The sequence below is a fragment of the Sander vitreus genome, chromosome 15, assembly GCF_031162955.1.
Source record: "Sander vitreus isolate 19-12246 chromosome 15, sanVit1, whole genome shotgun sequence".
Taxonomy (NCBI): Eukaryota; Metazoa; Chordata; class Actinopteri; order Perciformes; family Percidae; genus Sander; species Sander vitreus.
In genome coordinates, this window is record NC_135869.1 from 9,767,169 (window position 1) to 9,794,238 (window position 27,070).

Below are 27,070 nucleotides of genomic sequence, written 5' to 3' on the forward strand. Positions count from 1 at the left end.
GATAATGTTTGTCCAGTGGCTCTGTAATTCAACACGAAATATTTCACATTTTTGGAAACTTGAAACACGAGCTGCACTGAGTTAGAGGCTCTGCTCACCCACACAGGTGTTTTCACTTAACTTGACTAATTGCATCTCTACTCAGGTGTGATGATGGGAGGAGATATTTTGGAAAGTGGTGGAAGAAGTAATCGGATCCTTTACTCAGTAAAAGTACTAACTGTAAAAATGACTCCACTACGAGTAAAAGGCATGCATTCAAACTGCATTCAGCAAAATGTACTAAAAGTATGAAAAGTAAAAGTATTCATTGTGCAGTAAAGTGTTCCCTGTTAGTGTTTTACTAATATATATGTTTCTGGATTAAAATGAGTGCTACATTAAAGGCAGGGTTGATAACTATATCCAATATACATTTTTTTTATATTTAGTTTGAAATGGTCTTTACACCTCGACAGCAATTCATGAGTATTGGCTTTTATGCAAATTCTTGTTGGCTCTAAAAAAGGAGCAAAAAAGATCCGTCATCTGTAGCGTTTAAGCTAAATAAGAGGTTTTTTCGCTTAAGAAGTAGGCAAATTTCCTCAAAACATAAAGGAAAATCCTTCAGTTTATCACAAACATTCAACATTAACACTCCTGGAGATCCGTGGTATTCACCTGACAGGAAGGGGATAAAAAACTGTCTAACTAAAGCTGTCAGACATATGTAGTGGCGTATAAAGTACAATATTTACCTCTGCGATGTAGTGGAGTAGGAGTATAAAGTTGCACTAAAAGAAAAGACTCAAGTAAAGTACTAGTTTACCTCAAATTTGTACAAGAGTAAATGTACTTCTACAGTGTACGTTTTGCCTTTTTCATAACAAGCTGCATGTGGGCCATGTGGCGTTTAACTGGTTAAAAGGCACTTGGAGAACACAGAAGATGAAGAAGCTAACTGGTGGAGATGAAGAGAAATGTTACACATGTGATGTCTTCTGTATGGATACATGAATATGAGTATACTGATATAATGTGAGCAGCAGTTCAGACCTGAGCATTAAAAGCCTGCAGTGTAAACATAAAGCTGAACTCCTACAGTATGTCAGAAAGCCTCACACTCAGCACCTTGTTTGCACTTTAAACTCTCAGATGTGTTCACATTCAAATAACAGTGTGCAACATGTTACAACTTTCATACCGATATAAAGCAGTTTTTAATTGAGGCCTCAGGGGTCCACAGAGGCTGAGCTGTGCTTTGCTGGAGTCAGTGGAAAGTGCTTGGCTAGTGGAAACCACAGAGTAGCTATAAACAGCGGCTGGTGGCGGCCACTAAAGCGTGCCGACACACCCAGCAGCTTCCCTGCTGCTCCACCCGGCCATACTTTTAGATTCCTGCTGCAGACGTAGTTTACTCCAAAACACTTACAAACATGCATTATAGGAGTGTTTTAAGGTTTAAACACAAAGACAGAATAACCAGAAAGCATTCAAGGTTTTCAAAGTCAAAATAATATTTATTACATAGTCTCAAAAATACTGCGCAATATAAATATTACAAAATACTGTGAATAATACTGTTTATCAATATATTTGAACTTTACTTAACACATTTGGGATGAAAATACGGACAGACTTCAGATGAGGGCTGCAGCAGTTTGTTGTTTTACAGTGTTAAACATATTACAACATATCTGCTGATGTTTTTTTTTTTTCATATAAGCTGATCTCAGATGAGTAACTCTGAGATGTTTTATGATTTGGGCCCAAACCTCCGACAGAAAGGCTTTAACGGAACAACATTATTTGCTTTCTTGCTGACAGTTAGATGAGAAGATTGATACTACTTTCATGTCTGTAGGGTAAGTATGAAGCTAAGCATAAAGCCTGGAAACACCTCTGTCCACCTGATGGATGGAAGTCCAAATGTCTCTCTTTTTTTAGCTCAGATTTTGGTCTCTACCATCTCCTGAGGGAAATATCTCTTTATAATGTGTCTTTAGCTGCTAAATGCTCCACTCTGTTCACCAGCTAGTCTCTAACTGTGTCTGTCTGATGTTTGCTGCTGAGCAGGTCGTGTACAGTGGCTTTTTACAGCTATTTCTCTGAATATTCGCGTCACTTTAAGTTTGATGGCGGGATCATATTAGATTCATTTGGGTTTAATTGCATTACTTACTTACTTACAGGAATTAAACATTACATGTGCATGACAGCCGTTTTCAACGCTACTTGAGATACGGATTTTGTTGTTTTTTTAATTGCAATAAATGGATCAAAAGGAGGCCAAAATACTGTAACAATGATGCTGATTTGTAAAAAGTCTGAATTCATACTTTGTCAGGTCTGTCTGCAAGACGACAAGCAAACATTTAAAATGCTTGTTTTCTAAATAAAGTTTGGATCGATCAGGGCTTCGCTAACATTGCTGCATCAACACAACAACATACACATCATTTCAGAACCAGGCAGTCCAACTTCCCCTACTTACTTTTCCCCGAGAAAGCTTCTTTTTCTTCTTTGTCTCTGTAAACAATAGGGTACTATAGAGCTCTGGATGCCCACAGACAGCTACAATAATGTGTTCCTCCACTTCTGATTCAACGTCTAAAAACTGATAGGCTTTCGCCAACACAGCGTCACGCAAATGTCTCGCTCGACTTCTAATTCAACTTCAACTCATGCGAAAACGCGAAGGACGTGACTAAGCGAAGGATGCATTTTAGGCTGTTCTATCTATTCGTGTCTTTGTATTGACTTTGTATGTAATTGCGCTGCCGAAAATGCAGTCAGTGTGAATGCAGCATGAGTCATGTGATTCACTGTTAAAATAAATTACGTTTTATCGTGTTTCACTGATAAAAAAAATATTGATTACAGCAGCTTAAGAAAAAGGAACTTGTAACCCTCCCGTTTGTTTAAATGCATACAATATTGCAGGTTAAAGGTTTTTACATGACTGTCTAATGATTTTTGTTGTTTAATCCTGGACATTTCGTGTTACCCATCACTTTGCCTGCTGCTGTAACAGAACAATACTTTCATGCCATATAAAAGTTGAGCTTTCACAGTGGAAAGATGTGTGCGAAGCTCTGAAGGCCACAATGAAAATGAACAACTGCTGAAATGCAAGAGAGAAAATCATATTTTCCGACTAGTTTTTTCCTCAAAACAACAACAAAAAATCTCCCGGTAAGTTGAGATAATTCCTCTTCATCTCAATATGGTTTTCCTTGTTTTGAAATTTCTAGAAATATGTTCAAAAGACAGAATATTAACAAATATATTTGTCCACATATGATGCCCAATGACAGATCTTTTACTTGTGTAAAGAAATTGAAATGAGTAAAGACTTTCTAACAAAAGGGGGTAAAATGGAGGTTCTTTCATTGTAAAATAAACTGTTTCACTGTTATAAAATAACAAAATAGCCATAATTTAATTAATGAATAATTCCAGTTGTTGCCAGACATGAAATCTTGATCCTGGAGCAGCTCGATGAAGCTCTTCAGACAGAATACTGTGTACTCAGACATTCAAATAGATGTTTCACAACTGCTACTTTTCCACACCGCCAAAGCCTCAACGTTTATGAGTGTGGAGTCGAGCCCGACGCAGAGTTTGTTTATAGGGCAGAAAGGAGCTGTGACAGCAAAATGAGCTTTTAAAAACTTGACCATGTCCTCCGTCTCGAGTCAGTCCTGCTGCTTTGGGTTGATTGTCTCGACGCACTGAAAACAGAAGCAGGTTGTGTTTCTCCTTAATCCTGTGAGATATACTGACTGTGGATGCAGCAGGTAAGAGGAACCAAACGTCCCACAGTATTCCCAATTGCACTTGATCGTCCACACACAGCTCTTCCTTCAGCATTTAGTCGTAGCCGAGCTCCTGTTGCCCGTCTTTGAGTCGATTTTGGCCACCAGCAGTCTGAGAGAGTCTCCTGATGATCGGATCAGTTCTCTACCACTAAGATGAAAACAGAGAGACACACAACAAGCTGTAAACAAGCAGTTACAGGAAGAAGGGATCAGACTAATATATGCAGACCTGTGTGTACTTTAAAATGCACTTTAAGACTTACATGTTATACTCCATACCGACTACACTGATGCCGTTAACAGCCAGGATGCGATCGCCAGTTCTCAGTTTCTGACACTGAGCGGCAGGTGAGTCGGGAACCACGGACTTCACATAAATGCCGCTTATCTTCAGCGGCGTTTTCTATATAATATCAAACAAGTGAACAAAGTCACAGATTATTGACAGTTATGGACGCATTTAGAGAGACAAACAGCAGCCAGAGTGTGTACTGAAATACTCCTTTTTAGTCATGCTGCCAGCGTTACTGTGGGTCAACCCTTTTGGTCCAGACTGAAATATTGGAGAACAGCATTCTAATTACTGTATGAGCATGTTAGCCTGTTAGCATGTACATAGCTCATAGTACAGCCTCACAGAGAACTAGAAATAGAGCTTCAGTTGTCTGTGTCACAGTGTTTGCTTCCTACGAATCTATTTAGTGGTTTTTTATTTAAAGTTCAAGAACACTGAGCAGAAAGAGGAAAAGCACAATGACATCCCCTTTAGTCAGTAAGAACATTTAGTCAGATTAGATTTGTAGTTCCAGTCTGTTGAGTTGAAATCCCTTGAGTTTACAGTCTTATATAATCTCATTAGTCTTCATCAGATCTGAGGCAGGTTTTTCTGTCCGGATTAAACGGTGTGAAAACATACAAACCCACATGGCTGCTGATCTTAAACAATCCAGATAAAGGTTGGCCTTTTCAATTTAATCTTACACTACTGTAACTGCAAATAGTTGGAACTGAATCAATGTTATGAAAGAGAGAAGAAGAAGAGTGAATGCCGGATAAAGAAGGAAGAAGGTGTCGTACCATCCCGTCCACGAGCGCCAGGCCGAGACCATGAGGTCCTCTGTGAAGCTCCACCGTGAACACTTCCTCCCTGTCTTCTTCTTCTTCTTTTTCTTCTACATTCTCCGTCTTCCTCTCAGCACATCCACTGGCTGAACAAACAAACAGAGAAACACATGCTCACATCAGAACAAAGTGGTGGTGTAAATACTCAAATACCCAAAATAGACCAGATCAGTGTTGTTGTGTGGACCACAATAAATAGATCTGTATTGATACAGGGACTAGCTGCCTTTCGACGATTAAAATGTCATGTTACAGATAAAAAATTAAGAGTTGTCCTATAAACTGGGGGGATTGGGTTGCATTACAGTTGCTCCCTTTATAGAATAGAAATATAAACATAGAGAAATTATAAGAAAAATAGAAATAGGAAATAAGTATACACAACTATGTACATTATGCTACAATATGTATGTGTAAATAACAATGTTGAAAAATAATCATGTTAAAATACAAAGTGGTGGCAGAACAGCAAACTATATAATCTAGAAAAGTAACGCAAAGGGTTGTGATGAGGTGTGAGGCTCCATATGCATATCTCCATTTATTCTGACGATGTCTGAGGGCCGAAACGTCTTCCGAATAAATAGAGATATGCACATGAAGCCAGAGTGTGCAACACTTTTTTCTCAATTTCAAGAACCGCACACTCAACGTCATTTTTCATAATCTTGTTCTCCAGACAGTAAACCCAGCTTTGGTCCACATTGGATGAAGTCTTTACATTTTGAAATGATCTGCTGAGCTGCCTGAAATCAGACCTGTTAGCTGCAGACAGGTTAGCATGCTGCGCTGCTGTAACAGGGACTTCCTGTCTTCCTCGTGTGTTTCGTCCTGTCACGACAACAACGCAGCAACAGTAGCATTCCCAAAAAACAAACAAGAAAAAAACCAGTTCCCACCCCTGCAGCTCCTGCTCCACCATCACCCCCACCTCCCCCTGCCTTTTCCCAACATGCAGCCTGTCTGCCCCCCACGCAGGACCTGTCCCGAACAATGCCTCCACCGATTAAGATTCCACGCACCAACCCAACTGTAAATTCCCATGACGGATCGGCCACTGCTCTTTTCTCTCCTGACATCACCACCTCTCTGTAATTCTTGGGGCCAGATTAAAGGATTACCAAACTTTCAAAATAACATTTGTCGTTTAGCCAAAACCACAGAGGTAGATACACTGGAGGCCAAGGTTTGGCTCCACATGGTGGGATGATATACACAGGGTTCCCATCAGGGTGGAAACTAAATGAACTAATTCCATGGTTTCCACAATAGCTGAAAGCTTGGCCAAAACTACCTTCAAAATGTCAATTTAATGCATTTGATCTATATATATATATATATATATAAAAAAATACACAAGGTAAAAAATTAAGGGTGCACGATTCAGAAAATGTCACGATTCGATATCGATTTTTAGGCTCAAGATTCGATTCAAGACCGATTCTCGATTCAAAAAACGATTCACAGTATGTAAATGTAGTTACTATGTAGTAAGAATATATTAAAAGCAAATATTAAATAAAATGATATAAACCTGAAAAAACGAGGCAATTTCCCACATCTGAGAGGCGGTAACTGTGAAATATTTGACATTTATTCTTTAAAATGACTTATTGATTGAATAATGATTAATAGATGATCAAAATAGTAGAAGATTAATATTAATTGTTGCACCTCTTGTGCAGATTGTAGGAAATAACGACTGCCAATTAGGACAGCATGTACATAAAGAGATGGTGCCAGATGGCTTTGTTTTAATGTAATCCTCAAACCCTTTAAACAAATGACTTTAATAAAAAGCACTAACAGAGAAAACACAATATAAGAAGTAACCAATGAGAGTAAAGACATCTGATTAGGATCAACACAATCCTCCGGCTTTAAACCATTTCTGTAGCAGCACCCAGCAACAGTGGGAGGTCTGTGAGGGAGCGCATTAACACAGGTTGAACCTTTTAAATACACACAATCACATGTGACGAAAAGGGTTTCTGAAGGTCTGGTTCAGATCTGAGGAGAGCTTCTGGACCAACAGGCCTCGTTAGATAAAAAAGTCTTCTCTCTCCTGAAAACACCACACAACAATTAAGATGAATCAATGAAGAAATCAGCATATATCCTGTATTTATTTGGTCAAAATTGTTATTAGCAAACAGAATAAATTTAAGTTTGACTTATTTTTCTTCACAGATGTCGATACTGAAATTTACTCATGTCACTTATTCTGATGAAATGAAACCATAAATTGACACAGTTTCCTCTTTGAATAATAAGAAGCTGTTAAAACGATTGATATGCGCTCTCCATTTGATTTTTTTTTTTTTTTATGTCATATGTCAAGACAGCCACCTGGTTTATGTCATGTCAATGCTAATTGTTAATTCTCTGAATTAAGTTCATCTAGTGGGAATCAGATCTAAGCTTAGCAAGCTAAGCTGACTGGCCTCCACTTTCTGAGTGAGATATAATCTTAAGAGCCCGATGGGTCCAGATTGAGACCCAATTTGTCCACGCTGTTGCACGGATGTTCCTTTGTAAAAAGCGGTTGTTGCTATTTTATGTTTTCAGTCTTTCAATCAGGTGAAAGAAAAGTACCTGACAATATCTAAATGCAGTATATTTTGGTTTAATGTCCCCATTTTCTGATGTGATCTGATTATACGTGAAATACGTGTTTTATACCTCATTCATTATTGGGTACTTCGCCTTTCCATCACCTGTTTTCAAACACTGAATAACGTAACAACAACCACTTGTACAAAGTAACATCCATACAATGATGTGATAATGTGAAAATATGTTGTAACACCAGCTCTCAGGCTTAGATACCGGGTCCACAAATGCTGCAGTATCATTTCCTTAGACATAAAGTGAAGTACTCTCACTCTGACTCCCTCTCCCTCCTACAGATGACCTCATGACAGAGGTGTCCAAAAACAATAGGGGTGGGAGAGGAAACCCTCTTTCCTTTGCAGAGCGAGCCCACCCTGCACAGCCTCCCACTTGAAATTCCTCAACCTCCAGAGTCAGTGAAAAGATGAAGGGAGGACTGGGAACGCGCTCCACCTCTTTTATGTCAGGGTTACCTTTATGTGGACCTGGAACAAATATGCAGCGGGTCCTCGAAGGTCAAGTCACTAAATACTTTCCATAATAGATTCAGTCAGAGGAAGTGAACGAGCTTTTAAGGTAGACCTCATTCCAGACGTTAGTAACAGGGGACAAGGTCTGAAGCGAAGCGGCTGTATTCTTAGTGACAGAGCTGTGAGTCATTTGAATCAAAACCTGCTGTGTGTAAGTGAAGCCATGAATGGGCCTTTTAAAATGCTGTCAGCTTTCTCATCACATGTGGTTGACTCTTTGTTTCAGGGTTTTCTTTGTACATGTACACACTCACTCAATTATTATCTTCTGTTGCCAGGTTTCAGTTGTTTTCCAGCTTCTCAGTGGCTTTAAAGGAACACTTAGAAGCATCTGTGACGCCATGTTTGCCAAAAACCTTTTTTAATTTATATATATATATATATATATATATATATATATATGGTTTAATATGCATTTTCTAAAGTATGCACGAGAGTTTCAACAAATAACTGCTTTCATTATTGATTTATCTGAAGATTTTTATTGTAACTACCATTGGATTCATGTTCCCCAGATGATGAATCCTCCTGATTATACTGATACTATTGGATGGATTGCCATTCAATTTGCTCCAGATATGCATGTTCTCTAGATAATTAATTCTAATGACTTTGGTGATCTTCTGCCTTTTTTTTATCATCAGGTGAAAATTATTATTTTTTGAAATCATTAATAGTTGGAACAAACTGGTTTGTATGTATGCATGATGCACAGATCTTCTTTAACAGATTTATATGAATATGAATTTATTTTTTATTTTTCTAAAACATGGTAATAGATCCCATTTCTTTTCTTTTTTTTTCCTCCTGTAACTATTAACAAATGTCGGGCCATTGATAGTTTGCTTTTGTAATTTAAACCTTTTTGGTCCAAGTAATGTTTTATTTTATTTTCTATTTATTATTTTTTCTATATTTTTCTATATTCTATTCTGATAATTATCTTTTATCTGGTTTATTAGAATGAATATGTTCTTGTATAATATATATATTGTTTCTTAGAGGCACGCTTTGTCCCTTGTATGGGAGCATCAGGCAGTGTTATCCAGCTCTGCTCTGATTGGTCCAATCTGAGAGTACATTGACATGCAGATCACAACCACCTGAGTGATGAATATGTTTACATTTGTATGCATTGTTTATTCAGTTCTATGGTGTTCGCTTGACAATGCCTGACTAAAGATCCCTGATGGATTGAAACGTTTCTCTGTTAAATTACATTTACTGGGAGCAACAGTAAAGTGTCCTGCGTCTTCAGTTACCTTTCTTTTGCTGGCGGGCGCCCTCTTGCAAATCAGCCTCCAGCTCGGCCAACTCCATACCCTGAGGGGTGTTGGGCGGCGTCAGCAGGCAGGACGGGTCCAGTGCCAGGCTCTTGTGGTATGTCATGTCGGCCTGTCCTGGGAGGGTGTTCTGCAGCTCCAGGCTCTTCAGCTTCTGGTTCAGGACTGCCTCACAGCTGCTCAGGTCTCCATGAGATCCTCTGGCCTGAGGTGGCTCTGCAGGGTGGCTACGGTCCCGGTCTGCCTCAGGGGAGGGGCAGGTAACCGGGTCAGAGACCCCCTGAAGGGCAGGGTCCTGGAAGACATTGACGGAGGGTGAGGTCAGAGACTGCCTGTCTGTGGGCGTTCCATTAAGAGTCTGAGGAACATAAAGTTAATCAATACCAGATGTATAAACCTCAAGGTGTCTCATTTCCTGCTCTTGGGTCAGAGAGCTTGTTACCTGTTCCTCCGCATCGGGCTCGGCTTGGGTTTCACTGCGGGGGAGTTGGCGTATGAACTCCTGCAGATGACCGAGCTGCTGGAACAGAGCGGGCTCCACGACGGGTTTACCCAGCTCCAGGTGAAAGGTGCTGCTGGGCAGGATGAGCGGTGGGTGGTTGTCAAAGCTCTCCAGGATGTCGGCTGCAGGAGGAGAGAGAGGTCATCCATAACAAACGACCGAAGCTTTATTACAGCTTTCTAATGAAATTCAATCCTGTAACTTTTCAGTAAAGCTGGTGTAATTGAGTTAAACCCAAACTAAAAGCTGTAAATACAGTACAGGGCTGATGCAACTGTTGCAGGATCAGTCAATGGTGTTTTTTTTACGCAGCAGGTCGATCTGAGTGAAGTAAGAGGTGAGAACAGGTGAGCGTGAGGTGGCGGGTGTCCTGCTGGGAGGAAGTGGATTTGAGAGAAAACTGTGGACTGAAGCTGATTGGTGGAGACAGACTGACCGGACAGGATTATTCACACAGACTACGACGAAGGCTACCGCTTATAAATGCATGTGAGTGTCAGTGTGGAGGTGTACCTTTATTATAATTACAACATAAGATTAATCACATGGATTTTGTTCTCCCCAGACTTTTGGTGAAAAAAAGCCCAGATTACTTTTAAAAGGAGTAAATAGTGAATTAAAGTAAAAAGGGATTTTCATCCTCTATGGGGTCCCAAAGTGTTAAATAAATAAATAAGCCAGTGTGAAATAAATAAACAAACAAATTGTCTTCAATATAAAAATAAATCAATGAATTGTGAAATAATTTAAGATTTCTTTTTTAGAAAAATAAGGTTATTTCTTTATAAAAAACTGTTTTATTAGAGATCTTTATTTTATTATAGACATGTTTATTTCAAAATGGCATTTTTTTCCCTATGACAATTTTCTTCATGTTACATTTTATTTCACAATGTTGTGTGCAGAAGTGACATTAGAGAAATACATTCAAAAAACTACTATTGGGTAAGATGCCAAAACTATATAAAATAAACTCTTACTAATAATTGAATTTTTAATATAATTTAATATTTCAAAAAGTTAAATATGATTATTTATTTAATATCTTTTTTTCAACACATCTCTTATGGTCCCAGTCAACCAAAAGTGTCTAACAGAGAAACATAAAAGAAGGAATGCTCATTTAACTGCACAAGACTTGATGAAGTATAATAAGTTGATAGAAAGTAGGTGCACATTAGATTATGATAGATGTTTCTGAACAGTTATTACAGTTATTGTGGTTTATATGAAGTCTTGTGCAGTGAAGCATGTCTGCTGTCAAGTTTGGACATGCAAGCTGCACAATAGATTCCTGCTGAACGGAGTCTGGTTACTGCTGTTTACAGTCAACAGGGTCGTCTGTTGGCATTCTTAATGTTTTAAAAACAGATTTTCATCTATATTTTTAATATTTAAAATACATGTGAGTAAATCCTCAAACTTCTATCTACGAAAACTAAAAACACCCTGCACATGAACTTGTAAGACCTTTATGTTACCTTTATTAAGTTATGTAAACTTAACTGATGATGAATAATCATTTATTTACTCTAGAGTATGTATTATATTATTCAAATTCAAGATATTACCCAGAAAGAGAGAGAGAGAAAAAGTCTCAAGCTGCAATTAACAATTATTTTTATTATGGTTCATCTCCTGACTATTTTTAAAGCAACACCAAAGCACTTTTCCTCTTTGGTCCCCCTACAGGTTGGAAGCGGAGTTGTCCATTACCGCTCTCATTCAACCTACAGATCCGCTAACAGATCTGGCAAACTTGTATAGTGTGGTTTTAGCAGATAGAGGGCCGCAAAGTGAATACAGAAGTGCCATTCACCCTGTTACAAGTTGATGAACCACTGAAACGATTTTGAAAACATTATTTTAAGGTACAAAAGAATCTTTGGTGTTGCTTTAATGAATTAATCGCCATGAAATGTCAAAAAAAAAGTTAAAAACAAATCCCAATCCTAGTTTACCAGAAACCACAGTGACGTCTTGAAATGGCTTGTTTTGTCCAACCAAAATATATGATATATGACAAACTATGAAATTATTTGCAAATTACGTTTTTTTTGTCGATGAATATTGTGAATTAAACATTTATCTTAAGGATGGTGTACGCGTCTCACCCGTCCTGAGAGTGTCCTCTGCATCATCCGGGGACGGGGTCCATCCGGTGGGACAGGCTTTACCAGAGCTGTACTCCCTCAGCATGTGGTGAAGCTGAGCAGCGTTCAGGGCAGCAAATTCAGTCCTGAGAGAAGCCCAGGATGACTGGACGGACATAAAACAACAACGAACACTGAGACACATGAAGCAAACAACTTATTCTAAACCCCTTAACAATAAAAATGCAGGATTGTAAAAGTGATGGTTTCATCTTAAAGAACGAGCCACAAAAGCTCTTTGTAGTCATTGTGAGAAGGACTGAGATGGAGAAACAAGTACTTTCCCATCATGCTTGTTTTCATATAAGGAGACAAAGTCATTGCTACTCTCTCATTTGCATGCCGAGTACTTTAAATCAATTATATGATCTAGTAAATAGTTTGTCACCGTGGTAAAAAATCCTCTCGGGAAAATATTTCTCCCTGGTGAAAAACAGATTAGGAGCACTTTAAGTTGTTTTAAATCAATGCAGCTTTTCTTCAAAGCTCCATACCTGTGTTTACGCTGCACTGGATTAAAAGGTGAGTGTATTAAAATGAACACGTCATTCTACTCTGTACAGCGCGAGAAGTGTAAACTTGTCATTATCTCTCCACTCAGTGTCTAAGGTTTCTTATCATGAAATATGACACCCTTGAGAAAGATAATATTTGATATTCTGATAACTACAGAAAGTAGCTTGAGGATAAGGAAACAGTGAGTCACTTTCCATGACGGGCATGTGATTACTACAAACATTACATAGTTCATTCAGTTTGTTTACAGTTGAATTGGTGGAAGCAGGTTTTTGCCAGACATGCCGGGGCCACCATAGAAACCATAAGTTAAATGTTGTTGTGTCCCTGCCCTTCTCTTATAACACAGACACCACACTAAGCTCAACAGAAGGTGAAGTTTAAATGCTGCATATAAACTGCAGACATTTAAAAATGTCTGTCTGTTATGTCTGAGATTTAATGTTTGGAAGCTATTTTCTCCTAAAATAACTCCTCAGATGTTGTGTTCCCCATACTGGCAAAACAAGCAGTGCCACATCCCTCTGGTGTAATTTATAATTTGTGCTAGTGAGCCACTTCAGTTTCCTAAAAGCCCAGAACTCCAGATGGAAAAATCTGTCGAGGGTGTGTGCTCTGTTGCAGCAGCCACAAAGTGACCTCATGCCAGGGCAGGGATACATAAAACCACAAGCTTCCTAGCAACAGTCCAATCCCACGAACCGACGAGACACAGCTTTCAACAGCTGTGTCCTGAGGGGGGGTTGGTGCTGTGCCCTGGAGATCTTTCAGGCTGGTATCGCGACTGTGAGTCACACAGTGAAAACAGCTGTGTAAAACTGGGCCTCATATTTAACACAGTTACTCCCACTAATACAGAGCAGGGTCATATCAATTTAAAATGAGTTCTGTGGTCAGCTCGAATATCTTAAAGTCCCCCTCCAGACCATAGACTGTATATATATAAAGTGATGCCAAAATAGCACTGTAGTGACCAACCTGATCAGAAAATGAGCACTTGAACAAGCATCAGCGTGATCAGAACAATCTAAAAGGACAGAAACCATCTATGGGGAAAATGTATGATGTGCTTCTTGATTTTTTTGTTTGGCCCATGTGCCATCCGCTAGTCTATATCGACGACGTTCCACTTCCGGGATTGTTCAGGTGCCACCGGAAATTCCACTGGATGTCCCTCTTTTTATGCCGGATGTCCATCACCTTCCGCTTTCTTTGTGTTGGCATTCTAAACTCTGGTGGATTTATGAGGACTATGGTTAACTGCTCCTCAGATCTCTGCAGGGTAAATCCAGACAGCTAGATAGACTATCTGTCCAATCTGAGTTTTCTGTTGCACGACTAAAATTACTTTTGAACGTACACGTTCCACCAAAACAAGTTTCTTCCCGAGGCTATTTTGCAGAGGCACCGTCGTGTCTGGGGCTTAGCGCCGCCAAAGACGATTGTGATTGGTTTAAAGAAATGCCAATAAACCAGAGCACATTTTTCTCCCATCCCGGAATGCTATGTGGACTAGCCAGACCCTCCTCCGCAGCGCTGTGGAGGAAGGTCTGGCAATGCGAGACTATCCATCCCTCAACATGGAGTGGGCGGGATTTATGACCTATACTGCAGCCAGCCACCAGGGGAAGATTGAGATGTTTAAGCTTCACTTATAGTCTTATCCATCAACCCAGCTCCAGACACATTTTGAAGTAAAATACTCTGCTTACATAAAAAGTAAAACAAACTTTGAAAATGGGCTGGAAGCACATCTTTCTCCCTCATTGAGAAACCTGGCCTCGCGCCGGCCACCACCCACCACCGCTAAGTTATGTCGCACATTAATTTAACCCAAGAAGAAATGATCTCAAAAAGAATTATATTAGATAAATTGGGCTTTTATACAGTATGTATAAGCTGCCTTTTCTATTTAAAGTACACAGTCAACAGCAGCACATGGCCGCTTCACCACAAAAACACAATCATATTTTCAAGTGCAACAGACTTGTGAATGAGGAAAAGGTTTGTACTTTTGTGCGACCTATTGTTCCTTATATGTCATACCTGTATGTGTCAGTTTCTCTTTATGTGTTTATTAACCAGCCAAGTAAGAGCTTAACTTCCTTCTGCGGTACAAAGTGTAAACAAGATTTGAATGGGTAACTAGAGAACGGTGTGCTTAAGGAGGGATTGAATGTTAAGTTGGCAAGGTACAACTGCACAGCAAAGACTAAACACAAGTGAAAGCAGATATAAAGTTGTTGTTCTAGTGATGTACAGCATTGTTTGAGGGATACAGTACTTATTCCTGAGCATAAAGTGAAACTTTAAAATGCCTTTACTCTAATGTGTATCTGTGTCTTTGAACATTAAAATGTCATTTGTGCTCTTGGCCAAATGTTTCCAATTGTTTTACGTCAAAATAAGTAGGCTTTAAACTAATAATGTATTACATAAATACTCTGGCTAACAGGATATACTCATTTCCATAGGATTTTAAGTGACATAAGTGATGGCTAAGCCTTTGTTTACACCATGATGTCATGAGTTGATCATTTTAGTGTATTTACTTTGTTCCTGCAGGCCATTTCCTCATATCTGTTCAATGTGAATGGCACCGTGGGAGTTCAACTGCATCAGCGCTACTATAACTGTACACCAAAAACATGCTTCCACATGTTACACTTTATTTTACTTTATGGCATAATTAGTCACAATGTTTGGCAACAATAAGATGCTGTAGAAAAGAGTAGGAGTTACATTTCTGCAGTGGGAAGGGTTAAGTGAAACGTCTTGCACCTCATACATAACTAATGTTGTACTAACACCTTTAAGGCAACAAAAACATTCATGCTGATGTTAACATGACTCGACTCTCGAGGCTACACCCGCCCACAGAGAGACAAACAGGAAAGGAGAAACAGATGTCCTCTGACCTGCAGGAGGGTTTCTTTGGGTGTGGCCAGCAGATTGACAGCAGCAGAAAGCTTCTGGAAGAACTCGCTGGCCAGATCGCCCAAACCGATGCTCTGGATCCAGTCCATCAGCAGGTCCAGGTTGGCCCGGATCTGAACACCTCGGGACCACTGGTAGAACCCAGCAACAGATCCTGAAACAAATCAGTCAAAAAGTACAGCATCATATTCATGTGCAACCTAATCAATGCTTGACAAAGATAGTTTTTACATTTTTACATTCAGTAGCAGTACAGGCATGTAATAAAATAAGAATAGCAGTAGTAGTATTAATGCTATTAGCCTGGTTACAGAAATGCTTAAATCCTCTAAATTTTGAATGCTTTCATTCATAGGGATTTAAAACAAACTCTGGGTGAAACGATTAATTATTTAATTAATTAATGCCTTTTTGTAATTAAATTGTGTAAGAATATAGGCAAGACATTTAGTTCATATTTCTGGCTCCATATGCATTTCTCTATTTATTTTGATGATGTTTCGGCCCTCAGGCCTTCTTCAAAATCAAAAATTGATTGTTGATTTTCAAGGTTGCGTCACTTTTTTCTTACTTTCAAATCTACTTCCAGTGATCAGCACCTCATGACAGCCCTTGGTGTGCGTTTTTTTTTCCTTCTATATTAATCCAATAATAATCTAATAATATATTAGTCCACTGACATGCTAGCAGCTGTGCAAGGTTGTACTCACACTAATTGCTAACATTAGCATTCAAACATGCTCACAATCACAATGACAATGCTGATGTTTAGCAGGTATGTTTTCCACGTTCACCATTTTAGTTTAGCGTGTTATCATGCTAGCATTTGCAAATTAGCACTAAACAGAAAGAGGTTTTGCAGGTATTTGGTCATAAGCCAACATCAGACAAATAGAAATGTTGTCCTTTATCACCAAAGTTATTTCAGTTCCTCATGAGAGGAACATGACTGAACCAAATACCATGGCAATCAATCCAATACTTGTCAAAACAATTCACTTAAAACTGCAAATGTGAACCTCTAAGTGGTGCTAGAGAAAAAAGTCAGAGGATCACCAGAGTCAATATGAGGCATTATACAGGAAACTTGAATGACATGACAATCCATCCAATAGTTGTGAAGCTAGAGTGTCCGAACAAAAGCAGTTGCTAAAACAAAAGTTTAAACCAGTCAAACAGGTTTCTTAATGCCGGAAAGTGAGCTGAAGTCTCACCTCTCTCCATGAGGGCGTTGAACAGCGATGCGTTGATGAAGAAGAACAGGTAGGCACAGAGTTGTAACGAGATGTCTGGATGGACCTGGAAGGCTGTGAGAAGCTTCAGCGCTTCCTTCAGCACCTCCAGGATGCTGGCGAGTCCATCAGGCACTCGCAGCTGACCGCCCTCTGAAAACGGGTTCCCATCCAGCAGACCAGGCAAGGCTGAATACATACTCTGTGGAGAAGGAGTTAACATCCCTGCTGTTAAGACCAGCTGGATGTTGCACTGCACGCTGTACAATGTGCTGGATAACCACTGCTAATGCACCATGGGAGTCAAGCAGTGGTACGGCTGATGAGTATCATTGAAGCACATAAACTACAACATGCACACAAATTTCCTTCTTCTTCACATGATTGCTGATTATATGAAGTACAGTGCAATAACGTTAGCAGGAATAAAGGAATAATCTTTTTCTGTCTTTTCTTTTTTAGTACAGAACATAATGACTCAGAGAGAGAAAGGCATTCACAGAGTGTTCAGGAAACTCTACAGGAAAGCTTGTTTCACAACACAAAAGGCCAGCTGAAGGAAATTTAAAACACGATCCAACAGTTGCACTACAATTTGAGTCATTTTAGATACCAAAACTGCCAAACTAAAATGAGGATGGTGCCAACTAGTAAAGATGTAGTTTACATCCATGTCTGTCCAGACTCATATAATATATGTAGTGAAGACTTTGAAGCAATGTAATAAAAAAGGTATTAAGGGTATTTTTTGGCAAAACTTGGATGCTAAACACACACATGTTCAACCCGGCAGCACAGAAGATCTATTCTATCACCACCAGCCAAATGTCTCCCTTTCTGTTCCTGAGTTAGGTCGTTGAATAATGGCCAGAACAGTGATGGCAGATGTCACAGAAAAGTTAATTTTTGACCTTTTGGATATAAAATGTCATCATTTTATCGTATTAGACATTTGTGTTAAATGTTGGCACAGTTAGCATAGGAGTTCTGGCTCTGGCCATGGCTGTTGCCGGCGCAGAGGCGTAAAAAAGAACTCAGAGTATTATGATATAACATCCTGGTACCTTTTAAAATGTGTGTTTGGCCTCCAGTTACACTTGCATCTAAAAAAAGGTCAAGTTTGGAGTTTCACTCAAATATAAATAAATAACAGGAGGAGCAAGACAGTTCTGCAAACACTGCAGAATCGTCTTGCAAGCTGTTTTATTTTATTAACGCCACCTCATTGTCAGTTCTCCCACAGATCGGGCTCTTATCACTACTTCTTCTTCTGACACAGTTCTGCCATTGGCATGACACACACACACACACACACACACACACACACAGACCTCAGACAAACTAAAAGGGGCCATTAAGGCGACGATGACCCTGCATGCCTGAGACAACGGGTCAGCAGCAAATCTGCAGGTGCTTATCGGTTATCATGGAAACTGACACCAAGGAGACAGAAGATGGTTAAGGAAAATTAAAATTGAAACATCTGGATGGGCACTCTCTTGTGATGTATTTAACAGCTGCATGAATGCCCTTTGGAAAAAGAAAAGCCAGAAGAAAAAGAAGAAGTGATGAAGTGATGTCTGTAAGTTATGACCGCTGAGTCATATTTCACAGGAAATCAACAGAAAAACAGTTTTCAGCACCTCCCTTCTTTTCCCCAGTTGGGTGTTTCTCTGATGACAGTTTGTCTTCCTCTGCAGGAAACAGATCCTCTTTTTCTCTCCACCAGAAAAATTGTTACCAGCCAACACATACATAAAGAATACATTGTCTAATTAAGACACATTAGAATGCATGTTACTGTGGTAAACAAAGCTGGAACTGCTCCATTAACAAGCCTCAAAATTTGACCATTAAACGCAATGGCAAACTGAAAAACTGCCTCTGAAATAGCCACATAAAAGAAACTCCTCAGCAAAGTTTCTTTTAAACTGAAGAACATAAACTGTACAGTAAAAGGTCTCTTTTTTCAGTACAGGCTGTTGAAATATGTCTCAGAATTCATTGGTATGAACAGACTGTTCCTGCTTCCTTCCATCCCTTCCTCAAACAGTCACTGTGCAGGGTGGTGGTGTTTAATAAGAAATAAGAATAATTTAGAGAAAATAACTTGATCCTTTCTGTGTGATAATACTGCACTTTAGTATAACATTAAAATGTCACTGATGCTGTTGCACCTTACTATTGATAGCCCAATGGTGCTAATGACACTGCACTATACTATTTTATAATGTAGAGATATTTGGTGTTGTGTATTGTTGTTGTGTGTGTGTGTGGGGGGGTTAGTGGTCCTGTTGTTGTAGTTGTCTGTCTGTCTGTCTGTCTATCTGATGAGCTGTATGGTGCAAGATGAATTTCCGAAAGGATCAATAAATGTCTATCTATCTACAGCCTCTGCTGCTGTGATGTCAACTGGATTCTGTATAAACCAGACAGCCTTTAATAAGCATCTTTAACATGGGAAGGTCACATAAATCTAGTCTGGGAGTGTCCTGTGGGGCTGTAAAACAGGAGAGTTGAGAGCTGACAAAGCAAATCCAGACACACACTAAGATGCATTGTGTCAAGTGTGCGTCTGAATTTAAGTTAAGGTATTACGTTTGTATAAAACTATTTGTGCCTCCTGTGGTGTACTCCAGGGATCCATCTTAGGCCTTATCTGTCAAATGCTAGACGGCAAACCATTTGCTCCAACTGAATGAGGATAAGAAAAAGGTCCTTATCATCCTTAACATATCATATTTCTGTCTTCAAATATTTGTACAAATGCCAGAAATATAGGCTATAATTTCTGTCTTTGGCAGTAGCTTTTTCAGCTGTAGGTAAATAGTGTAAATAAGATATTTTCTTTTTTTGGAAACCTGAAGACTGTCTTACATGATTTTATTCCCTAGCTGGCCTACAGCTGGTTCAAAATGCAGCAGCGAGACTCCTCACTGGTATCAAGAAGATAGACCACATCGGCCTGGTACTGGCCTCCCTTCATTGATTACCAGTAAAATATAGAATTGATTCTTTTGTTTTTCAAGTTCTGCATGGTTTGGCACAAGCCTACATCTCTAATCTGAGTCCAAATTTCTACATCCAGATTACTCAGATCACTTACTCTTCACTATTCTAAGATCCCAGTCAAAAGCTTTCTTTTCTTTGTTGCTCCCAGTGTATCTTCTCTGTCAGATCTCTCTCCCCCCCCCCCTCCATCACCACTTTTAAATCCAACAAAGACTGAACTGAAAAAATACTAACTAATCTGGCGAGGGGATTTAGTGCTGGCGAGCTGGGCAGAGAAGCTCAGGTGAGGGCAATGATGTGATTAGGCAGACAAGCAGGAGCTGATTGGCTGGAGAACACTGGGAACAGAGAACGACTAACGAGGCTAATTCTTTGCAGGTGTGTAGATGGGCGTTGAACACAAGACAAAACAAAAAACTGAAAACCCAAAACAGAAAATCCTCTTGATCACTGAGACTGAGTATTAGCTGTGTGAGTTCAGACCGGAGTGAAAAAAAAAGCCTTGTGATGTCTTCCTGTCAACCATGAAAACAAACACTTTTGTTGTCCCTATCCCAAGGTTGTAGCCGCTTTTTGTTTACATTCAACATGACGGCTACCGAAGCGCAGCGTCACCCGGATCGTTGGACTATCCAATGCGCCCAGAGGCATTTGAGCGGCGTCCGTTGGTGACGCCCCTTTGGAAATGAACTGTCAATGAACCTTTCCCAGACCCACTCTCAGTTACAACTGAGAAGGGTCTGGTGTCAACCAGGCTACATGAGGGCTAATATAGGCAACTTAAATGCTCATAGTTTTCATTTTGTCTGTTACAATTACCTATTTATTTATGTTTAAATTCAATTTCTCTGTAAAGCTCTTTGGTCTTTTTGTTTTTGAATGTGCTCCATAAATAAATTTGACATGACTTAACTTTCAACAATTCATCAATGCAACTGCAAGACAAAAAAAAAAGGCCTTCCGATGTTCATACAGTACAGTGGTTCTCACCAAATCAGACATTCTGGTTTTGTTCTTCAACAAACCAGTGAAACCAGTGTAACCTTGGGAGACAAGATTGTCTTTTGTTTATATTCCAGTCAGTGGAAAAGACAAGCTCACTATCTCACAGGCTTTTCCTGACTGAGAGTGCCAGACAACGTTGGTGTTTCCATTCTGTTATTGTGTTTTCTTTCTGGAATATACTCAATGAAAACAGAATATGGTGTTTACACAGTCCAATTTCCTGCTTCACATGTGACCGGCCATCAAGATTTTACAGGTCAAAAGGATGTGAAACATGCACTATGAGTGTGTATGTGCTGTGTGTTAAAGGCATAGTATATCAATGGGTGGCAGCCAACCTTTGTTAGATAGTAGACAGACTGCTGGAAGGTGAACATGATGACTTCCTCCAGGACTGTCATGGCTTCCTCACAGGCTGTGCGAGTGGAGGACATCTCAGAGTCCAACAGACCTGACAACACACGCATACATTTTTAAAACACATACAACACACTGTAACAGCTAAATAAAAAAAATAAAAAATAACAAACAAATAATTGTTTAGTTCAAAGGCCACTCAGTGTGCACCTTCGTCTTCCTGGCTCTGCCTCCAGGGCAGCAGCTGAGGGACTTCATGCTGGATGAAGTGCAGCAGTTCGATGGAGTTGGCCATCCACAGCACCAGAGGCTGCAGACCTGGGATCAGCTCCTCCATGCTGAGCAACTGAACATGCTCGGGCTGCCCGTCACTGGAACTCCTGACATAAAAACACAGAAATTAGTCTAATGCTACGTTTACACGTGGCCGGCTATTTTAATAAACGGACATTTCAACCTCTCCGTTTTCAAAAATAACATCGTGCACAGTCAGTAAAGTGTTTGTTTACATGTACCCGTGTATATATGCCGTCAATTCCGTCGAGAGCATGCCAGACCTGTAGGTGGCAGTGTAACGAGAAGCTCAAGCCCACGTTAGCCAATCAGAATCCCGAAAATAGCAACAACAGCAACGAATCACTTCATCTTTCTCTCTCTCGGCTGCCTAAACCTCCATTTGTCTCAGTTTACATGCAAACGTGAAAACGCAGTTTTCCAAAATCTCCACTCTGGCCGGAGGTTTTTTAGAAAGACTCGTTTTCAGAGGCGAATTCTCCGTTTGCGTGTAAACGAAGGGCACAAACGAAGGGAAATGTCTCAGTTTTTCAAAATAACCATGTACGTGTAAACGGGGTATAAAGCACCAGGTATAAAAAAGTCAGAGCTTGACTGTATACTGCAAACATATAAAACAATCTTGAACGTCTTTTTTACACTTCACGGACGTGACCAATTTGATCCGATTCATTAAGTCTGACTTCAGAATTGAAAAAAGAAAACTACAAAAGTGGACTCTGTTTATCCTCGAGTTAATCTGGTTTGAACTTCCTCTAACATTTCTGCAAATCAGCAAAAAGTTTATATGCAGTCAATCAGAGTTACAGCAACGTTCCATTCCTCCTTAGTGTATCAAGCCATTGTAAATGTGTAATGCTTTTCCTACAATAACAAGTCAAAAAGTCTGCGGGGAAAAAGGACTACTCTTTTGTTAGATTGATTAGGTGATTAATCAATTACTTAATCAACTGAAAGTTAATCAACAGCAATTCTGATGATCAGTCAATTGTTTCAGTCACATTTATCAAACCTTTCCAGCTTCTACGATAACAATGACATCTACAATAACAATGACATCAGAGGCAGCACGCTGTTGCACTAAAGTTAAGGAGGTTATGGAGGAAGTAAGCATTTTTGCTTTAATTTCAAAATGTGTGTGTAATGGCAGCCGTAACATTAATGAGCAGGTGCTGAGGAGGAGAAGAATGAAGAGAAAGCTATTGCTATTTTTTTGAAAAACGGAGTGGTTACGCTATGATCCTTCTAGTTTTGATTGAATCTCCCCATACACTAATTAGGTCTAACGCCTCACTCTCCCTCCATTGACTTGCCCCGTCACTGTTCTCCATTTTGTAGGCCTAGTCAAGTTTTTAATTTTACTGTCTGTGTCTAGGGCTAACTCCCGCCGGCACATAATTGTGACAAATGTTGATGTAGATTGACGTAAAAGTCGCATCAAATCCGCCTTGGTTGTTCACACTGCGGCCGCACTGAAAAAAATCCGACCTGGGTCTGATTCAGGACCACATATGGAAGTGGTATAAATCTGATTGGAAAAAATCTGATCTGGGCAAGATTTGAGTGTTCTCACTACTTAGACTAGAAGTCTGACCTGGTCACTTGACCCCAAAAAAAATCAGATTTGGGCCACTTTTGGCTGCAATCTGAACATAGTTTGCTGCTTCAGTTTCTTCTATATAATTGTAAATTGAATACCGTGTTGTGCAAAGTTTTGGATGGGCATTTGTTTATAAATGTAATGACAAAATAATGGATCAATAATAATAATTTATAGGTTATTTGATAGTTAAAATAGTATTAGTTGCGATTGTGAGACATCTTACACTTCCTTCTAAAGGTACAGTCACATTACAGTTCTGTCCATTGAATAGTCACTCTGTCTCCCATTCACTTCTATTAAAAGTCTATTACGTTTTTTATACTTTGATAACTCTGCTCACCCGCTGAGACAGACAAAGTGTAATCCGGTGACACTTGCTAGGTAAAGGAAGTAGACTCTGTGCTCATGAGAAAACTCTCAGCTGCTTCTGCTTACTTAGAGAAGAGACGGTGGGAAATTCTCTCTTTGCACAACCTGCATTTAAAAAAACCTCATTGTTTTCTGGAGGAGCAAATAGTTGTAAAATCAGACTTGAACTCCTCTTTTATTCAGACAGTAAAACTTGAGGTGTCGTATATAATCACAGGCAGCAGCTGCTGCTCCTCTCTCTGTGGCAGCTCATTGTCATGTATTTCTGGGGCATTCTGAAAACACTTATACTCACATTTCTGTTTGGATAGCTGCAAGTTCCTTTGTCTTCTCCTAAGAGGGGGAACACATGAAGAAAATATCCATTTCATGCACGGCTTACCAGCAAACCTCGACCATCTTATGTACATTAAATATGACCCTGATGGCACATTTGATTTACATTTACATTCTTCTTCACACTCAGGGGAATAAAGTGCTGAATAGACACTTTTTTTTCACACATCCAAGATTCTCTGGCACAAAAGGTCAATTATCTGAAGTGGGAGTTTCATCCTTACCCACATAACGAGCTGGATCTGGCTGGCTATCCGGAGCAGCAGCTGTCTGAAGTGTGTCAGCTCGAACGTGGCGGCTGAGTGCTGAATGCAGAGGCTCAGCAGGAAAGCAGGCGTCAGCTTTGGCTCACTTCCACTGGGGTGCAACATATCCAAAATCTCCTGCAGGACCCTCTCCTCCTGCTCCAGCTCATATATTACCAAGGCCTCTGTGCCCTCCAGGTCCCTCCAAATAGGTGGTAAAGGCTTCCTCTTGAGCTTTTTGATGGTAACAGAGGAGCCACATGATAAACAAGAGGATGATGTCTTTGTATCCGAGTTTGGGCAGAGTGTGGTCATCCACGGAGGAGTCTGGAGGGATCCTGATGTGCTGGTAGGATCCTTAAACATGAACAGGTAGTGTTTTCCCAAGCCCACCAAGTCCCCTGGGTTCAGTTCCACCTCCTCTTTAAGTAGGAAACCATTTCTGGTCACAGGAGCACCGTGAAGGGGCTTCAGCATTGTCAAGGTCTTTCTGTGCTCCCCTGTGGAGGAGTCCAGGCGTCTGACACAGCAGTGTTGAGGCAACACATCCGGAGCAAAGAGAAGGATGTCCACCTTTAACCTCTCCTCGTCTTCTCCGTTACAGTGCTCCCTGCAGCAGCCAAAGATGGTGGTGGTCCCACTCATCAGGTAGATGACAAAATCCTGCAAAAAAAAGTTTTATTTAGTTATCAACAACGCTTTTTACTATCAATTAATCTGCCATTTATAATCCATTCATTGTCTGGTTTTATAACACGTGAGACATTGGTGCACGTCACATATCCTATTTTTCTTCTTTAAATGTTTTTTTGTCCGATCAATAGTCCAAAACCCAAAGATATTCGGTTTACCATCACATGACACAAAGTAACGCAGCAAATCCAAAAAAACGGAACAGCTGGAACTACTGCAGATCATCTTTGGCACTTGTGCTTGAAAAATGACTTAAGAATGAATCATTTGGTCTATAAAATATTAGAGAATATATATAACGAAATGTCCAAGTAACATCGTCAAATAGCTTGTTTTGTCCAACCAACCAAAGCGTGCAATATTTATTTTAGTCTAATATAAGACAAGAAAAAGCAACAGATTCTCACACTGAAGGAGCTAAAACCATCAAATGTCATTGGAAGTTGACAAACGACTGATCGATTATCAACATAGTTGCTGATTTGTTTTCGGTTCTCGCATCAGCTCTCTGTTTCTTCTCATACTCTTGATTGGAAACCTGTTTCCCAGTGTCAGTCGACATGTAGGACGGGATTGATTTTCTTGTTTAACATTTTGGAAATGAGCCAGCAGTAAACAGCAGCATGATAAGCTTGCACTGGCAGCGGGAGGGGAGACAGGAAAAGAAGGGCTTATGAGTGAGACATCGGTGATGTCCGTGACCTCATGGTCACCAGAAAAAGACTGTTAGTCATGATACAGTATCTTCTGTGCTGGTTACAGTCTGAGTCGAGGCCTGTGGCAAGCAATGTGGAGCTAGTGCTGCCACATCGTGTGTTAGCCTATCTCCTACATACAAAAGGTTTGAGAAGTTTCATAGTCTGAAAACCGATTAATTGCTACTTAAGCAAAAGTCTAGTTTATACACTTAGTGTCCATTTTATTAGGTACATCTGCACAATCTAATGCAATCCAATACTGTTTTAATGCCTATAATGTTAAGTATTTTGTTATAATTGTATATGTAAAAAGGGAGGACAAAAATATGAGAAACACCTCTCCAGTACAACACCTTTAACTACGACCTCAATAATAAACATATAATCATATATATATTATGCTGTAAACTTCATAAAGGTACAATTTATGGCTGAGCTGTTGTATTGAATTGCAACAGATTGTACCTAATAAAGTGGCCACTGAGTGTACATACAGTCAATGTGTCTAATGCTTGTTATACAGTAACTCACACTCACACTTCAAGAATTGTATTCTCTTATTTTATCTATTAGTTATTTAAAGATGATTAAAGTGCTCTTATTGCTGGTGTTAGCTAGCTAGCAGGACATGAAAAAAGGTCAAATATTCTGCATACAAATACTAAAACTTGTGTTATTTGGTTTAGAGCGGCAACGATTCAATAATTCACCGATAAGTCTGTCCACAGAAAATTACGAGGCAAATATTTTGATAATTTATTTATTGTTTTTGTTATTTTTTAAGCAAAAATGCCAGACATTTGCTGGTTCTAGTTTCTGATATATGAGGATGTCATGCTTTTCTTTGTCATTTCTTATCATGTATGATAGTAGGCTGATGATCTTTGAGTTTTGGACTGTTGGTCAAATAAAACAATGTATCTGCTAGAGCTGTGGAAAATTTGAATGTGTAGTTTTCAGTATTTTATTCTCTAATTGTGTTCAGTTAGTTGTGAAGACACAGTTTTAATGACAAACTTTAAAAGCTCTAAATGGCTACATAAAAACTCTCAGTTTCTGTTAGCTAGGCCACTGATATACCACAGACCCCACAAGTTCCTTTGCTTTGGGTTGACCTATTGTTGCAGAGTAAGGCTAGTCGCTGCAGCTCTTCCTGCACAGTCAGCAGATCTCCCCCAGTGGGGGGGAAACAACATCGTGAGAAAGAGCATCATGTTCCTGGGGATAGGGCCGGGCTAAACAACCACAGTCTGACTCTCAGGTTTACTGAGAAAAAAATGAGCCGTGATTCAAACTCCACCACACATCAACAGTGGAGCTGATCTTTTTTTTTTAATTGATAGTTTGAAACCTAGATCAGGTATACTGGTATGTGGATTACAGCACATACAGTTTACAGCCTCTCTCTGAGTTTGTTTATATACACTAAGAATAGCTTCTGTGTAGATTAGCCTCCTCTACAGTGTGTCTTTAATCAGGGTTATCTTCTGGTTTTTAAACGTCCTCAGCAGGTTTCCTTTTAACTGAATGGTGAACACTTTGTCCTTTCACTGGGACATGGTGACAGACAGCTTGTCCTTTGTGGAGGTCACTCCTGTTTCCCCTCGGAGCCTACAACACACCTCCGTACTCCAAGAGCCAAATCCACAGTGTTTCCTTCCTCTCCGGCCTCAGTGACTCTCTGACTCTGGGATTTTCTCCTTGACGTTCTTAGCGTAAGACGTTCAATCCAAGCCTGTACCTGTCAACACCACGTTGTCTCTCATAAGC

General features: G+C 39.8%; 1 protein-coding gene across 2 annotated transcripts in view; it reads right to left on the reverse strand.

The window, feature by feature from the left end:
* Positions 1-1,471: 1,471 nt before the first annotated feature.
* Positions 1,472-27,070, reverse strand: part of radil2a (Ras association and DIL domains 2a) — a 32,945-nt gene continuing 7,346 nt past the window's right edge. Inside the window, exons 5-16 of one of the 2 annotated variants that reach the window (XM_078269261.1) lie at positions 23,889-24,572; positions 23,624-23,661; positions 21,273-21,442; positions 21,044-21,156; positions 16,671-16,890; positions 15,438-15,610; positions 11,965-12,109; positions 9,791-9,972; positions 9,328-9,643; positions 4,878-5,008; positions 4,064-4,203; positions 1,472-3,948 (exon numbers count right to left, since the gene is read on the reverse strand). In XM_078269261.1, the coding sequence (XP_078125387.1) occupies positions 3,846-3,948; positions 4,064-4,203; positions 4,878-5,008; positions 9,328-9,643; positions 9,791-9,972; positions 11,965-12,109; positions 15,438-15,610; positions 16,671-16,890; positions 21,044-21,156; positions 21,273-21,442; positions 23,624-23,661; positions 23,889-24,572 (2,415 nt within the window). In that variant the 3' untranslated portion in view covers positions 1,472-3,845. Of the gene's footprint in view, positions 3,949-4,063; positions 4,204-4,877; positions 5,009-9,327; positions 9,707-9,790; positions 9,973-11,964; positions 12,110-15,437; positions 15,611-16,670; positions 16,891-21,043; positions 21,157-21,272; positions 21,443-23,623; positions 23,662-23,888; positions 24,573-27,070 lie in introns of both variants that reach the window. The other variant, XM_078269260.1, reaches the window with a different exon arrangement.